Genomic DNA, 17,036 nt, shown 5'->3' on the forward strand with positions numbered 1-17,036 from the left:
GTTTTATTCCTTTGATAAAAAGGATTATTTTATACCTGGGCCCACGGCTGGAAGTGGATTACAATATGTAATTAATACAAGTGTAGGTTTTAGTCTTTTTGTACTTTTGTATAAATTTCACACCTGGTGCTTTGCAGCCATTTTTTTTTATCAAAAGAAGAAAGGAGCAATAAAAACGCAGGAATGCATTCAAATTTAATCTCATTATGGTTAATGAAAATCACTGACTTACAGAACCGAGTGACTATCACCCGATAATGTCCCCCTCTCTGTATTTAGGCATTTGGTGCGCGTATCAACAAATTTCAGAATCTACTATGGTAACAGAATAAAATATAGACAATTGCTGGTTTTCTTCAGCATTATTTAAAAATATCCTCTATCCAAAATCTTTTCTTTATTCCTTTTTTGTGTCGCTGACCCCATCTAAAAAACACATGCTCTGTAAGGCTACAAATGTATTGTTATTGCTACTTTTAATTCCTCATCTTTCTATTCCGGCCTCTCCTATTCATATTCCAGTCTCTTATTCACATCAGTGCATGGTTGCTAGGGTAATTTGGACCCTAGCTACCAGAATGCTTAAAATGGAAATTAAAGAGTTGCTGAATAAAACGCTAAATAACTCAAAAACCTTACATAATAAAAAATGAAAACCGATTACAAATTGTCTCAGAATATCCCTCCATACATTATACTAAAAGTTATCTCAAAGGTGAACAACCCCTTTAACAGTCAGAACCAGAGAACAGAAAGAGATAAATACTGCTTTCTATTAAAATTTCATGAAAAGAAAACGAAAGTCTTTTTTTTTTTGCTTGGGGGAGCCAACAGTTAGGCACCCCCAAGTGATTGTATTTATTTACCGGACACCCCAGGCTGGTGCTCCTATCAGCAGAAAACTGCACTGGCCAGGGGTTCTTCCAACGAGCACCATGGCTTCTTCTTTCTTCTCGCGGCTGCTCATGCGCAGTAGAGCAAAAAGTCAAACTTTAACAAAAAATCCGACTATTTCATTCTACTGTGCATGCATCTGCCCGTGGGAAATTTGAAAAATTAAGAAGATGATTGCTCCATGGTGCTCGCTGGCGGAACCCTAGCTCAGGGCAGTTTTCTGCTGATAGGAACACCGGCCCAGGGGGTCAAGTAAGTAAATATAACCACTTAGGGGTTCATAATTTTTGGCACCCCAAGGTTAAATAACTTCTTCTTTAAGTAATAACATGAAAAGAATGTGTTCCTTTTTAAATACTGATATTATTGTATATAATATTGTAAAGTTGCTTAAAATTACATTTCTTTTATGGATGCACTGAATACAGGATTCGGTTCAGGATTCAGCCAGGATTCAGTCTTTTTCAGCAGGATTCGGCCAAATCCTTATGCCTGGCCGAACCAAATCTAAATCCTAATTTGCATATGTAAATTAAGGGCGGGTAGGGAAATCACGTGACTTTTGTCACAAAATACGATTTTTTTCCACTTTTTCCTTTCCTGCCCCTAATTTGCATATGCAAATTAGGATTCGGTTCGGTATTTGGCCGAATCTTTCACCAAGGATTCGGCCGAATCCCAAATACTGGATTCGGTGCATCCCTAATTTCTTTCATTGCACAAAAAACAGTGTTGGGGTGGAGTTTAAGCTACACCTAAAATAGCTATCATAAAAATCAATTATACAAATAAATGTGGCCCGTAACCAATAAACATTTTCTTTAGCACTTGAGATCCATTTTGCTGTATACATGTCAAAGTTGTTATTTATATGTCAAAACACATTTACACAGCAGTTTTACAGAGATTCTGTAGGAGAAAATATAAGAAGCTGAAAGAAACCCACACATACACTGGTTTATATATAATAATATTATTGATTTGAGCGAGTTACAACAATGTCATTGATTATAGGTGTACTACACAAAAAATATTATTTTTGGATAACAAAAAAATAACTTGCAACTTTCTAAGTTACTTTAACCCCTTTCACTGCAGCTGAATTTTTTAAGCAGTTTATGCTTTAACTTTAGAGGCATTTCCAAGTTTACTTTCATTTTGTCACTTCAGATTACTCAGAAAATACAATTTCTGTAAAAAAAATATGGGTAGTTATAATGATACCTGATTTCTGTAGATCACAAACGCACAGCAGTGCATACCAAAAGTAGTTGCACTACTTAAAAGGGGTTGTTCACCTTTGAGTTAACTTTAAGCATGATATAGAGTGAGATATTCTGAGACAATTTGTAATTGGTTTTCTTTTATTATTTGTGTTTTGAGTTATTTAGCTTTTTATTCAGCAGCTCTCCGTTTTGCGATTTCAACAGTCCAAATTCCCCTGGCAACCATACATTGATTTGAATAATAGGCTGGAATATGAATAGGAGAGGATGTAAATAGAAAAATGAGTAATAAAACGTAACAATAACAATAAATGTATGGCCTTACAGAGCATTTGTTTTAAGAAGGGGTCAGTGACCCCCTTTTGAAAACTGGAGTCAGAAGAAAAAGGCAAATAATTCAAAAACAAAAAAAATAAAGTCAAATTGAAAAGTTGCTTAGAACTGGTCATTCTATAACATATTAAAAGTTAATATAAAAGTTTGCCTTTAAGGCAAACCAATGGATTTGGACTAAGGAAATGTAATACAATTTTCTGCTATTTCAACACTCCCACTTTTCCTGCAAATAGCTTCACCCTAGGCAGGTGGCTCTTCTGCCTGCCTAAACAAGGACATTTTGATCATCTCAGGTGCACAGCAAAGTAATGTAAAACTAATTATTCGCTCAGATCTAATATTTATGTTTCAAAGGGAAAAAACATAAAATAAACAATGAATCAATTTTTTCCAGTAATTCTACTAATTAAATAAAGTGCCTTGCACATACGTATAGGAATGAACCTCGTAGTACCAGTAATAATTGCAATTCCAGAGTCTGCATATAATCATTATATATATATTCTTACCTTGCAAGCACTTCAATGAAAGGCCAACAACCCCTCTGGCATAAGGGACACTGTAAAAAATCAAGGTAATATTGCACCATACGTGTAGACTCCCACGGGGGATGGAACCAGAGTAGGTTATTAAAAATATCAAAGAATCTCCCAAAACAGGTAATATCTAGATTTCCCTATTAGGAAAAAAACAAAGAAAAGTAAAAGTATAGATTTGGATAAAAAATGACAATTTATCTCAGGGAATTAACTCCATGGCCCAAGGCACCCCAGCAATTAAAAAAGACAGGGCTCCATCTGCAAACCACCCCTTTTTCTGGTGCTTAAGAGGACCCCTCACAGACAAACGATCTGTTCTCTTTATAGTAAAGTAATAAAAAGTAACTGGTTCGGAAAAAAAAAATCTATACACAGAATATCTGCTCCATTGCTCATTCCAAACCAAAACACCACCATTGATAACCCAATCAATTATTGTAAATCACTTAAAGGGCAACTATATCCTGAGCATTTTAGGTCTCTGTAAAAATATACATTACATACAACAGCCCATATGCAATACTATTTAAATAAGCAATCCTCAAAAAGAAAATGTACTTTCCGAAAGTATTATTGGAAAAAAATAGAAACCATTTTAAGTACAGGGCCCCATGGCACATATGATTCACAATGTTTAACATAAGACAACTGCATACAAAATCCAGAAAATACCCACTGACTTCCAATGCATTTTGATTTGTTTTAACTATTGTAATTACAAATTGCTTAATAAAGGGGGATTCCTATGTTTTCACAACTTAAAGGGCTTGTTCACCTTTAAACAACTAGTTGTTCTCTAGATAGATCAATTACTTTCTATTTTCTATGTGTCACCGTTTTTTTAATATTTAAGTGTAAAGTGTCATTTTTCCCATTCTAAAGCAGCTCTGGGAGGGGGGTCGCCGACCCTGTGAACTGTTCTAAATTGATAACATAGTTGATACATTTCTTCTCTTTGTCCCTGCTGAGCAGAATCTCTGGGTTTTATTACAGCCAGCTGTTAGAATTGATACAATAGTTGCTGCTGAGAAATGTATCAACTAATTGTACCAAATTATAACAGTTTAGACAGAGTCTGCACTTGGATCACTGAGCCAAAGACAGGAACATTCAACTTTAAACTTATATATAATATATATAAAAATAAATAATGGAAGGTAATTGAAAAAAGTCTTTAATTCTAGGGAACAATATGAAAACAACTGAACTGAAAGTGTGTTTGGAAAGTGAACAGCCCCTTTAAAGGCAGTTGTTCCAATTGATACAATAGTTGCCAATATTCCACAGATGCTGCTGAGAAATGGATCAACTAATTGTAGCAACTTAATGTAGCACATTGAAACAGTTGAGATTCTGCTCCTGGATCACTGAGCTGCCAGACTGAAACAACAGACACGAAGATTAAACTTTAAACTAAGCACCAGATGGAAAAAAGCCTTTGGTTATGTTGAACAATCTGAAAATAACAACTGAAAGTGTGTTTGGAAGGTGAACAGCTCCTTTAAATAAATATATATGTAAGGGCTTTTAGCAATCTTTGAAAGATGTTCTTGATAAAGTTATAGATGTACTATTTTATATATATTTTCAGCCATACATGCTGCCATACATGTTGCTAGTTCAGGTCCATGCTGGCTACATGGTGGTTGCACAACAGGAGGCCTATGAGAAATATGGAAAGTTGGGGCCAAAAACAGGAAAATTCTGTAGACTTAGGGAAGGTGGAATTTCTAAGTCACATAAGAAACACATTTACTGTAAATAAGATGGAGATACCCAACTAAGATGGGAGTAATTACACAATCAACTCTTAATAATACCATTATGCAAATACAGCCAACATGAAAACACATCTGGCTTATTTATGTACCTGTAATAAGTTCTTCATGAGTAACTGAAAGACATGTACAGGTGGCAAAGTTGGTAAAAGGTATTCAAGTTCACCAAAAGCTTCAGTGAAGAATTGTCCATCTATCAGTCCTTCAATTCTATTTACACTAGAACGACCATTATCAAAACTGTTCACCTAGAAAGAAAAAAGGTTTGTTTATATGTTTTTATATATATATATATATATATATATATATATATATATATATATATATATATATATATATATATATATATATATATATATATATATTAGCAGCTTTTCACAATTTTTGTAGAACCACAAAAGCACTTTAATACAGTTTATTTCTGTCAAATTAAGGTATGGGTATGCCTACACATAAACAATTTGTGAGTGTTGATAAAATAAAGCAGACAAATAACCCACATTTGGCAAATGGAAAGAGTCATATGGTTTCTCTTGCATGTAAAGTCATAGCACCAGTTTGAAGTGAACACAAAAGTGTAGTTTGTTGTAATGTTTGTGGACATTGTTTCAATATGTTGTGTGTGCGGAGTGTTCCTTGGAAAAAAGCCTCTGCACATCAGCATGCATGCTATTCTGAGGTTCTATGATAAGACTGAAAATCCCTTCTTGGCACAAAGGTAACTAATTATCGAGGCTCGACTGACATGCGAACAAACAGGCACAGATCTTATATCTGTCTTAGGTTTTAACCTATAGATTTGAACAGGATTATCACGAGACACTTAGGGGACAATGATTTATTAACATGTGATCGTCAGGTGTGGGTAATATGTCTGAAAATGCAAGTAAGTTCTTTGACTCACTCAAGCTTTTCATCAATTGCTATTGTCTGTTTTCATTTGGATTTTCTTTCTTTTTTTTGTGCTACCTGAATAAAGGAGAGTGTGATAATTCTATATATAATAATGTACCGCAATTGTGAATTAAAAGAATATTATGTCATATTTATCAGCAAGTCATGTCATGTGACAGAAGTTACCCCAGTAGGCACCAATTGATGACATCACCATGAACTCTTTATAAGGATATCATTTAGAGGACATTCATAGCTTGTGTATTTTATATATAGTGTGGCACTGTGGCTAGGAAAAAACTAGAGGGAAGGTGCATATCTCCCAGAATGCTCTATGAGACCCAGCATATAAGGGAGAATAATAGAATGAATGTAGGTGTGATAAGTGATGTTGGTGCCTGGGGAGGGGAGCTCTGCCCAGGGGTAAGCAGGATGACTGTGAGGCAATGAGGCTTTCTGAAGCAAGGGGAGTTTTTGAGGAAAACTCTGTACAAAACCAAGGCTGCATGGACTTAAGTATGGAATAACTACCCCACGTGGGCCTAAATCCTTGCGGAAAAGAGAAGGACGTGTGCAGTCAGTCTGCCAGTGAACCTGGCTATTCTGGTTAATGAACAAAATCTTTGAGTACCCGTTGCTTTTGTTACACACTGGTACATGGCAGCTCAGAAACCAAAACATTTAGCATCAGAATTAAATAATCAGCCCTGTAGCCCTGACAGGCAAGTCTCATTTTCTCTGTGATGATTTCCAACACCTAAGCTTAGCTTCTTAAAGGAATAGTAACACTAAAAAAAAAATGAAAGCATTTTAAAGTAATGAAAATATCATGTATTGTTGCCCTACACTGTTTGCTTCAGAAACACTACTATAGTTCTTATAAACAAGCTGCTGTGTAGCAATGGTGGAAATTGAAAAAAGGGCTATATGGCACAGGTTAAATAGTGGATAACATAACACCATTATAGCCTACAGAGCTTATCTGCTATGCAACCTGGGCATGTTCTACTTTGAATGGCTGCCCTCATTGCTACAGTTTATATGAATTACAATGATATGAATTAAACATTAATTAAACCCAATAGGTTGATTTTGCTTCCATTAAGGATTAATCATATCTTTGTTTGGATCAAGTACAATGTACTGTTTTATTATTACTGAGAAAAAGGAAATACACTTTGAAAATTCTTGGATAACATGGAGTCTATGGGAGATGGCTTTTCCATAATTCAGATATTTCTGAATAGCAGTTTTCCAGATAATGGATCCCATACCTGTAGCTGTTAAAATTGGGTAATAGGGCACACATTTACATATAGAAAAACAAACAAACATTACCTATATGGAATACAGGGAGTCCTCAAGTTACATACACCCGACTTACATACATCTCATGCTTACAGACAGAGGTTATTACAGTAATGTACTGTGGTTTGCTTGGCCTTTATTAGCATTTAGCTTTAATAAACCACCTGCCCCAATCCCCTCTAGCATATGTTGTCTACTGCAGAGCACAGAAAGGTAAAAAAAACATATTTACAGAAAGGTAAAAATAAACACTATCTTAAGACAAACATTTGTCGTGTTGCATTTAATAAGTAAATGTATTTGTTTCAACTTACACACAAATTTAACTTGAGAACATACATAACCCGGGGACTGCCTGTACAATGTTTCTATTATTCTCACAGGAATATAAACAACAGTCAACTACCCATTCATAGCTCCCTACAGCGATACCATACAAAATAAAATAGCGGTTTCAAAGAAATTACATTGTTGTACATACAACTGTATATCAAAATTCATAATTTCTTCTCAGTTTTTCTCAACAAATTTAGGGTGACAAATGTTGAGTATTTTTTGGTTCTTATATATTTATCATTTGACATCTGAATTTTGTTGAATGTAAAAGTGCCCTAAAATTGTTTCTCACATTACAGGGTCTGTGTTAAATTGACTTTAATCTATGCCATCCTACAATGAATTCTGGGGGTATTGTACAAGGAATTGCCTTTATGCCATCTTACTATGTATTATGGGATATTGTACGTGGAATGGTCACTACGTTCATTAATATACAGTATCTACCGAGGGTGAAATTGTAAAATGGGAAGTGGTTAGTGGGGGGTGTAAAAATTGTAAATGAAAAAAAAAAAACTGTTTAAATGTGGAAGTTGCAATGGAATATGTCTGTGATTGATATGCATAGTTCATTTACATGCAAGGCCAACAATGGAACTTGGAACAAAAACACCATTATGCAACTTTTACACTTTTTTAGCCTTCAGATATATTACATAGTTTTTTTTTAATAAGTCCCTTTATTTCTTCAGTGAACACAGCAGCTGCTTTCGTTAATTACAGAATAAACCATTCAACTAAATGATGTGCATCTGATACTTCAATCAATACTCTATCCATATACCTGTTAATTTCCCAAGACCAAAAGATTTTACAGACCACAAAGTTGGACTATATGGGTTTTATCATACTTATAGAAAAAAAAAAGCCCAAGCGCTGTTATCCTCGGGAATATATCTGGGAGAAGGTAATATGTAAAGCAAATTGTATTTGAGTTTTCATTTACTTCAACATATCACCAATGAGTATTATGGTTTTACAGAAAATTAGATGACTTACAATGTAATAAAACAAAGAACCTGCATTTTTAATAAAAAAAAATAAGGAAATGCATGCATCAGAAATTATATTAAATCTTGGGAGCAGATAGGGCATAACATTAACTTTAGTACAATAAAAATGCTGATCTCAAAAAAGATAGGAAAATAATGTACAAATATTCATTTGGAGTTTAAACATCTGTTATCTTCCCTCCAAGCAATTCTAAGTAAATCTCTGATGTTTCCCATAAAATCCTGTTACTTACAACTAATGTGTACTATGGGTAGCTGCTTATTTGGGTCTGACTCCTTTGATATGCAGCTTTTGTTCACACAAACCCTTTGATGTTACTGAGAGGTGTTTATAAGCTTCTGGCAGAGATTCTGAAGAAATGAGGCATTAAGCTTTTGTTTTGATGATCTATATACTGATCATCCATTCCTGCCCTGCTTAATATATTTATTTGCTTTCTATTACCCAATACAGAAATCATGTGTCATCTAATAATTATTATTCATAAAAGCTTTTCCATATTCATTAATGGGTAGCACAGTTAAGCATACGCAAATGCATACATTTAATTATATCATGATCTGCACCAAGAAACAATGGCAATAGGAGCTCAATTACCAATGGTAAAACAAAAATAACAATTACTTTAACCTTTTAAGTGCTAGGAAGGTGGCCAACGGATTATACATTTCTAGCACATCAGATCTATACTTTTATCAGACTACTATTAGAAACGTATAGCTACATATTTAAGTTGGGTTGAAAAAAAGTCCAAAGTCCATTAAGTTCAACCCCTCCAAATGTAACCCAGAGCATGTGTACTTACACCCACCCACTGAAACTGTATATACCAATATCTATACTAATTTTACATTTTAGTATCACTATAGCCTAGGATATTATGCTTTTATTTAAACATTAACAGAATAAGCCATCACAACATCACCAGGCAGTGCATTCCACAACCCCGCTGTCCTCACTGTGAAGAACCCCCTACGTTGCTTCAAATGAAAGTTCTTTTCTTCTAGTCTAAAGGGGTGGCCTCTGGTTCGGTTATCCATTTTATGTAAAAGTATATGTTTCAATATTGTCATCACCTTAAGTATATGAAATCATATGTCCAAAAATGATAAAGAGAGGGTGGAGTCCCTACTTATAGTAAAAAAAGCATATGGTAGTTTCTAAAACAATTAAACTGGGCACAGGAGAGAAAGCATAGGCCAGTTGGTAATTTCTGACACAATAACTAACCAATCCATATTGATGCAAGGAATAAGCCCATGTGCAGCTAATTTCCAAGGGTATTTCACCTTTATTAAGGGGCAAACCTATATTTTGTATTGATACTCCATTTCTAGGAGATGGATAGTCAAAAGGGCAAAGAAAGCCTAACTCACTGGGAAGTGCCAAAGTATTACAGACCCCACAGTTAATTCAACTACATAGTTTTTTCCCCTAGGCTGGTACTCTCTTTTGGAAACAAAACAGCACCGGTCTTGATAAATTTCTAAAGAAGAACCACACAGCCAACTTACCTCTATCTTCCAGGAATCCCTATCTGATTAGACTAGGGTGATCATAGTGGTAGCACTGCTTCTTTAGAAAACTCCCTGTAATTGTGTCCCTTATCAGAAAAATTACTTTTGTTCTTTAGTGATTAATTACTTATTAAGAGTATAAACTAGAATCTGACACTCTTTTGTTTCAGAGTTGCTAAAAACAGAGATACCGGCAGGGGTGTTGTGATGATGCTTGACTAGTTGGAACAAGAATTTAAAATTTAGACGCCTATTTAACAAAAATAATGACACTTTTCTCAGGTATTCTTGATTTTTTAATCTTGATTATTTCTCATGAAGTTTCTCAATGAAGTTACCTGAAATCATGAATCATATAAAATATTTGTGTTTACGTTATACGATCCCAAACGTTCAGGATTTGTGGAAGAATATGATTTTTACTTAGTCAAGCCAGCTCAACTTTAGAAGGAGATATCAAATTAATCCTGGTCACTTTAACATGAAGCAAGAAGTTGTATTTCATGAACAATTGCTATTTAAAAGGCAAGAGAGTGCGACACAGCAGAGGGCTACCTAACATGTTTAATTTCACCCAGTGCAAAGTTAAAGATGGCTTCATGGGCAAGTGGAGGGATTCAGAGGAGATGTATGCAAGGGATACAGGGGCAGCTATGTGAAGGACATGGGAGTAGGGCATAGGTTGTTATTAAAAAGTGGAGATAGAATGGATGGTGGAATTTGTACAGAGGGAGGGGAAGCAGTGGCACACTATACAATATTTGAGAAGATACACAAGTCTTTACAGAGTGGTACAATTAGACTGGGGATTGAGGATATGCCAATCCATTTGTTTTACATAAGTAATGCTCATGGTTAAAAGTATTTGTTTTCTTCAAAGGTACAAGTATAAACCTTGAACACACACACCAAAAAAAAACAAAAAACAACGTACTTGACCATTCTTATTCAACATGATGTGTCGTTTAATGCAACAATGATGACGAGCCTGTAAAAAAAACACATTTATGATTTTAAACTGTAGTTGTGTAAGTTAAGATTTAAAAAAATAAAAAAAGTATAACTGTGACAAAATGTTATTCATTAACCCTCAATATACATCTGAACCAATACCTTGTAGTATACAGATTGTAGAGGCTAGTAACTTTATTAGCATCAGTATACTATAGATTTCAATTAATAGGGTGATGATGTCAGCCTAATTTAGGTTACAAAGATAGATTAGGTCAAACAGATGAAATTACTGTGCCTGCAACTTGAAATGCCAGCATATCCCTTAAAAACAAAACCTCTGCAAAAGAATGGGATGAATGTTGTAAGATCATGTCTTCAGATATTCAACTTTAACATTTTGTCTCAATATACTCAAATGTCTTACATCTGTGGCACTTATTAATGCAGTTGTTAGTGACCCTAGCTCTTCTATGGGGAATACATAGAAGGGGGGGGGTGATATGTTGACGCATGCACTCTGCCCGTGACCCGAAGATTTTTTCGGTAGCTGCCCCAAACCCACGGGTTTCGGGCTGGCCAGCACATCACTAATGTGCACACACAGCGCTTCTGCCATCTTGATGATGTCACCGAAGGAATCATGGTGGCGCAGAATTAACTTAAGGAGGTGTTAACTATTCAGCCCTATGTAAGTAAAGGAGGCAGTTTTCTGAAAAATAAACCAAGCGATCAATGTAAAGGGGTATTTATCTGATGGCTAAAAGCATTAACAAAGGCTTGTGCTGTCATTTAAAGTTTAAAGGGGAACTATCGTGAAAATTACAATTTTATATAAGCTTCAGCATACTAAAATAAGAAATTTCTAAATACAATCAATTAAAAATTCTGTACTGTTTCTGAAATAATAAAGTTTATATTCACTATCCCTCTCTCAGCATCTGTTTCTCTTCATTCTCTCTTCCTGCAGGAGTTGGGTGTCATATTCATTCACAGTTAGAATCAAAAAATCTTTTTTTTAACTTTTGGGTTTGCTTCTCCTTTAAGAATACATCTTCTTGACACCATTTAGGCTTCTATGGGTATGTCATCTACAGTATAATCCTGAATGCTTGGGACATGGGGGTTTTCTAGCTAAGTGAATGTTCCATAATGTGGAGCACCAAGTATAAAAACAATTACAAATGACAAAACAGGTTTGTATTTTCATCATCAAAGATTTATACTGCCTTAGTTCAAGTACACATTTCTGTCTTATTAAAAAGAAAAAGTAAAATTAGTAAAAATCGATTGTTTAAAATGGCCACTATGGAAAATGTTGTAACAGGTTTCTTAATAAGGAATCCCATACCCTATAAGAATGTAAACCATTCATCAACACCAAAACTGGTATTAAATATTTCAAGTTAATATAAAATTAGTTATTCTAAAAAATTAAAAATGTCTCCTCTTACTTGGGCCAAACAAAAGCGTTTCCAGATCATATGCTTTATGTCATCAACCTGCTCAAATGTGATTTCTTCTGATGCTCCTTCAATTGGATCCTGACATTTGAAAACATACACACATTTCAGTTTTATGCAATGTAAAACATAAAAAACTGTGCAACACAAAACTTAGCAATATTCAGGGGTGTGTATACAATCTGTTGTGTTTTTTAAGGCAGCTGGCAGAATATTCTAGGGTTTGACGCATGCTCTAATTAATACGGAGGCTGTGAAATATTGCAAGCATAGATGATACACATCAAAAATGCTTTGTTTTGCATTGCATTTGTTTTTTAACTGACAGCAGATGGCAAAATGCAGTAATATACCTTTACTTAAAATAATAGCACACTGATCTAAGATCTAAATTTCTATAGCGACATCTTCCCTAAAAGTGGATACTGTGACCCTGAAACTTTCCAGATATATGTAAAAAACGTTTTTTTCAGAGTGCTATAAATTCCTTCTCCTTCTGTTTCATATACACACCATCCACAGTGTATTAGTATTTATAAGCATGAAGAGTCGAAACAGACTGGAACATAGGCAGTACTTTTCTCTGTAATCACCCCTTATTGGTGTTTAATCACGACATGTTTCGGGGCAAACGTCTAGACCAGTAAAATCAAATAAATCAGATATAATCAAATAAAAATGAGTTACCATATCTGTAAAAATCTAATTTCTCTTCACTACGCCTCTCAGCAATCTATCTCTCTACATGTAAGTTTGTGTTGGACTCAGTTATTTTGAAACAATTCGCTCTCATACATTGTCTAGGCAAATGGAAAACAAACCAATGTATTTGACCTGTAAATCAAAAGCTAATTCCAACTCTTACATGTAGAAAGACATTGCTGAGAGGAAGATACTAAAGTGGTACTTTCATTGTTTTAGAAACAGAATAATTAACTGATAGTTAAAAAATTAGAAAGGCCCTAAGGGCTATGTCCTGCTGTTTTCATGCCGTGTTCTTCCAAAATAGCAAAGTGGTGCAAAAACATCTGTCAAAAAGAAGAATGTTTTTACAAGCATATATCAGCCTGGCAAATTATAAATTACACATTATTTGTTCTACGTTATGTTTCCCAAAAATTACCACAACATTACATCAATCCAAGCTAGGTCATTAACATTATGTGCAATAAGGACATTTGTATCAATGAGTAATTAAGCACTGTATATTTATAACAGTAATTGCACCAAAATGCCCACAACAGATATAGTGAACAAAGGGGATCAAAGATATATAAAGGCATATTAATTTGCTTTAAAGGAGAAGGAAAGGCTAAAATTAAGTAAGCTTCATCAGAAAGGTCTATATAAATACACAAGTAAACCCTCAAAGTAATGCTGCTCTGAGTCCTGTCAAAAGATACACAGCATTTCTTTCCTTTTATTGTGTACACATGGGCTTCTGTATCAGACTTCCTGTTTTCAGCAATAATCTCCAGGGCAGGGCTTGAGCATGCTCAGTTTGCGCCTCTCCCCCTCCCTCCTCCCATCCCTGCTGTAATCTGAGCTCAGAGCTGTAAGTGAGCAGGGAGACACTCAGGCAGGAAGTGATGTCACACCAAGCTTATATGACTGCTTCTATCCTAAACAAACAGTATCTAGAGCGGTTAACTTAGGTATGGTAAAGCATTTTGCAGAATAAATATAGCGTTCTAGCTTGCACTATTGTGGCTAATCTGTTGGCAATAAACTGTCTTGGAGCTTTCCTTCTCCTTTAATAAGTTTTAACTTGCCCTAATGTATCAGTCCTAGGTGTGAAAATACACACACTACTGCATTTTGGGGAATATCATCACGTAAAATATGTTTTCTATACTAATGCATATTTGCCATTTTTACGTCACACGGAAACTTCATAATAATGCAATATAAAAAAAATGGCATGTGTGACATAGCCATATTAAATATTGAAGTAAACTTAAAGTCTGACCTGCCAAAACCTTTAGTTAAGGACAGAAAATGTAGCCTTCTACAAGATTAACAGGGTATCATATTATTAAAGCTTTTAAAAGTTTCTAAATAAGAAAATAAATATAAAACTGAGCACAACAGTCAAAACCTGTTGGACAATATCAACAAATAAACTCTTCCAGCAAATTAATTTCTTATCTAGTGTGAGTGGTAGTTATGTTTAAGGCAGAGGTCTTTATACTTTTTGAGTTCAGGCCAATCATAACAATGCTGCAGATGGATGAAAACACGGTCCTAAAATGGAGATTTCTGCAGTTCACGATAAAAATAAATATTCAACCTCAAATATCAACCATAATTGGTATTAAGCCCCCCACCGAGACCCACTAGGCACTTAGCACTACTGTTTGGGAACTAATGTTTAAGAGGGTTTCCTCTACTCCTTGGGTTCAACCCACACACGGATTTTAAAATCACAAAATCACTTTTTTGAAGAAGAAAAAAAGATGCCCAGCATTTAACAAAGTATGAAAAAAGTTTACCTCTAATAGATATGTGCCAAGATACTGCACAGAATAATAAGGTTCATCAAAGTGCTGCTTTTCTCTGTTTGCTTTCAAATGATTACTCAAGAAAACATGCGTAACCTCTTCATGAAGCTCTTCTGGGTTGCATATAATTGCATGTCCAGCTTTCAGAACTCTAGAACAGAGTCACATAGTTGAAAAATACAGTGGTCTGTGTAAACTTTTTGTGAATAGTTTTAACATTACTAAAAGAACACTCCCCCAGAACAGTACTTCTACAGTGGTTTAAACAAACATATTAAGATGTGGCAATCCTATATAATAAAGTTCAAGTGTCTCTGCATCCAGTCCCTGTGTCCGTGGAATTGCGCTACTGCGCATGTGCCCCACGGACCGTCTCTGGCAAATTTATGCTAGCGTATCTGGCGAATTTACGCTGGCGTCTCTGGCGAATTTACGCTAGCGAAGTAGATAGACGCCGACCAGAGCGTAAATTCGCACTTTACTGAATTTGCGTAGCGCAGACGAAAATTCGCCTGGCGAAGTGCGCCGAACGCTCGCGAAGCCTGCGCTAGCGATTTTTTGGCACCATGTGACAGAGGAGCAGCTCGAGCTGTGGGATGTGTGACCCGGGGAGTCCGCAGCGCAGTCAGTAAAGGTAAATGGGGGGTCGGGGTTGAGAGAGACTTCCACCAGCTCACAGAGCGTCTTGCCTCTTTACCATCTCTGGCGAATGTTTGACTACATATGTTCTAGCGCCCGTTAATTTAACGGGCTTAATGTCTAGTCATACATAAAAGTATATAAAATCTATATTTTTTGGAGTAATTTTTCCAAATGTCATGGAGGCTTCCTTATTCCGTTTGATAATCATTCTTTGTCATGTTTGTTCTATCCAGAAATGTTGACTTTCCTACACCACTGAAAAAACATACAATAATCCTTAGAAGCAGATAAGCAGGGAGCATGATTAGGGGACTGCCTGGCAGTAGCCACGATCGACCCAGGTCACTTTAAACACAGGTCAGAATCTTTGTATATCTTTAATTCAAAGTAGGTGACCTAAACTGCTTACACTGTATGGGGCCTTATCAATGCTTTATTAACATGACCCTGATGTGTGTGGACCTTTAGCGACATCAATAGCTACATGTTCTGCATTTTTTTTTTAAATAAAGTAGAGACTATACATTAAAGTCTAGCAGCCAAGTCCACCTTCTTTCTGTTTCATTCAAGCTGTTACTAGAGAAAACATGAATTCTGTCTCTTAGCTAATGCTTGATTCCAGGTGGGACATGGCAACCTTTTGAAGGGCTAAATCTAGCAGAGAAATGCAGGTCGAGAATCTGTGGACAGACAAAGCGGATTTCGGTGGCTAAGCACAAGATTTTACCCGAACCAAAGCAACGCATATGCGGTGTTGGAGAATCGGATTTTCGGCCTGCACAGGCAGAGATCCTCTAAATGTGGTCCTAGCCTAAAGTTAGCACTGCTGAATTTCTATTGCTTTCAGATTAACCTTGGCTAATTTGATTGATATTTTACTGCAATTGTCTTTATTTTATGTATTATAGCTTTTGGTTCTTAAGTGAATGCAGTTCAAAATATTTCTTTAAGTACATGGCCTATATGTACTTGGACAGAGAACTGGTTGAAAGACAAAAAATTGCTAATAATTAGAACATTTTCTGGTTGTACCAATGTTATACATGGAGTACCTTAGGGTTCTCCTTTGTGCTTTTTAATATTAGTTTACATTTATGATAACAATTGTGGCGTTATTTACTAAACCTCAAGATTTATTAAAGCCTGATGCTGCAAAAAGTCTGTCAAGTTCCTATATAAGTCAATGGGAAAGGCACTTATCTGAATTTGAAGTTTTTGTGGTCTGCTCTGGGTTTAGCTGAAAATCTGACTTTTTCTGGGTTTTCGGGCAAAAACTTGAAAAAATTCAAGCGATTTGGGGGGAAAAAAGCCTTAAAAATGTAAGCAATTCGGGTTTTCGCTCAATTTTATCAAGTTTTTCCGCAATCCGATTAATTTGAGTTATTTATTAATAAATAAGGTCAAATGATGGGTATTTGGTCGCAGGTTTTTTTAAATTAAATATTAGAAAAATTTGGATTTTAGTAAATGACCCCCATAGTATGTTATATGAGATCCTAATTTTTAGCAAGTTTTCACTTACTCTACAGATTTTAAAAATGTAGATTTCCTCTTCTGCCCTTTTACAGCTTTCAAAGATGGGTCACAGACTGCCATGGCAGCCAAAACAATTTCTCTGTTACTTTTTATTAATAATT

The 17,036-nt window shown here is 35.4% G+C and overlaps 1 protein-coding gene across 2 annotated transcripts in view; it reads right to left on the reverse strand.

Moving 5' to 3' along the window:
• slf1.L (SMC5-SMC6 complex localization factor 1 L homeolog) overlaps positions 1–17,036 on the reverse strand; it is a 48,702-nt gene that overhangs the window by 22,176 nt on the left and 9,490 nt on the right. For both annotated transcript variants that reach the window (XM_018264643.2, XM_041568498.1), the window contains 5 exons: positions 14,749–14,908; positions 12,248–12,337; positions 10,777–10,830; positions 4,866–5,021; positions 2,966–3,132 (listed from right to left, as the gene is read on the reverse strand). In XM_018264643.2, the coding sequence (XP_018120132.1) occupies positions 2,966–3,132; positions 4,866–5,021; positions 10,777–10,830; positions 12,248–12,337; positions 14,749–14,908 (627 nt within the window). The remainder of the gene's footprint in view (positions 1–2,965; positions 3,133–4,865; positions 5,022–10,776; positions 10,831–12,247; positions 12,338–14,748; positions 14,909–17,036) is intronic.

The sequence above is a fragment of the Xenopus laevis genome, chromosome 1L, assembly GCF_017654675.1.
Source record: "Xenopus laevis strain J_2021 chromosome 1L, Xenopus_laevis_v10.1, whole genome shotgun sequence".
In the NCBI taxonomy this organism is placed as follows: Eukaryota; Metazoa; Chordata; class Amphibia; order Anura; family Pipidae; genus Xenopus; species Xenopus laevis.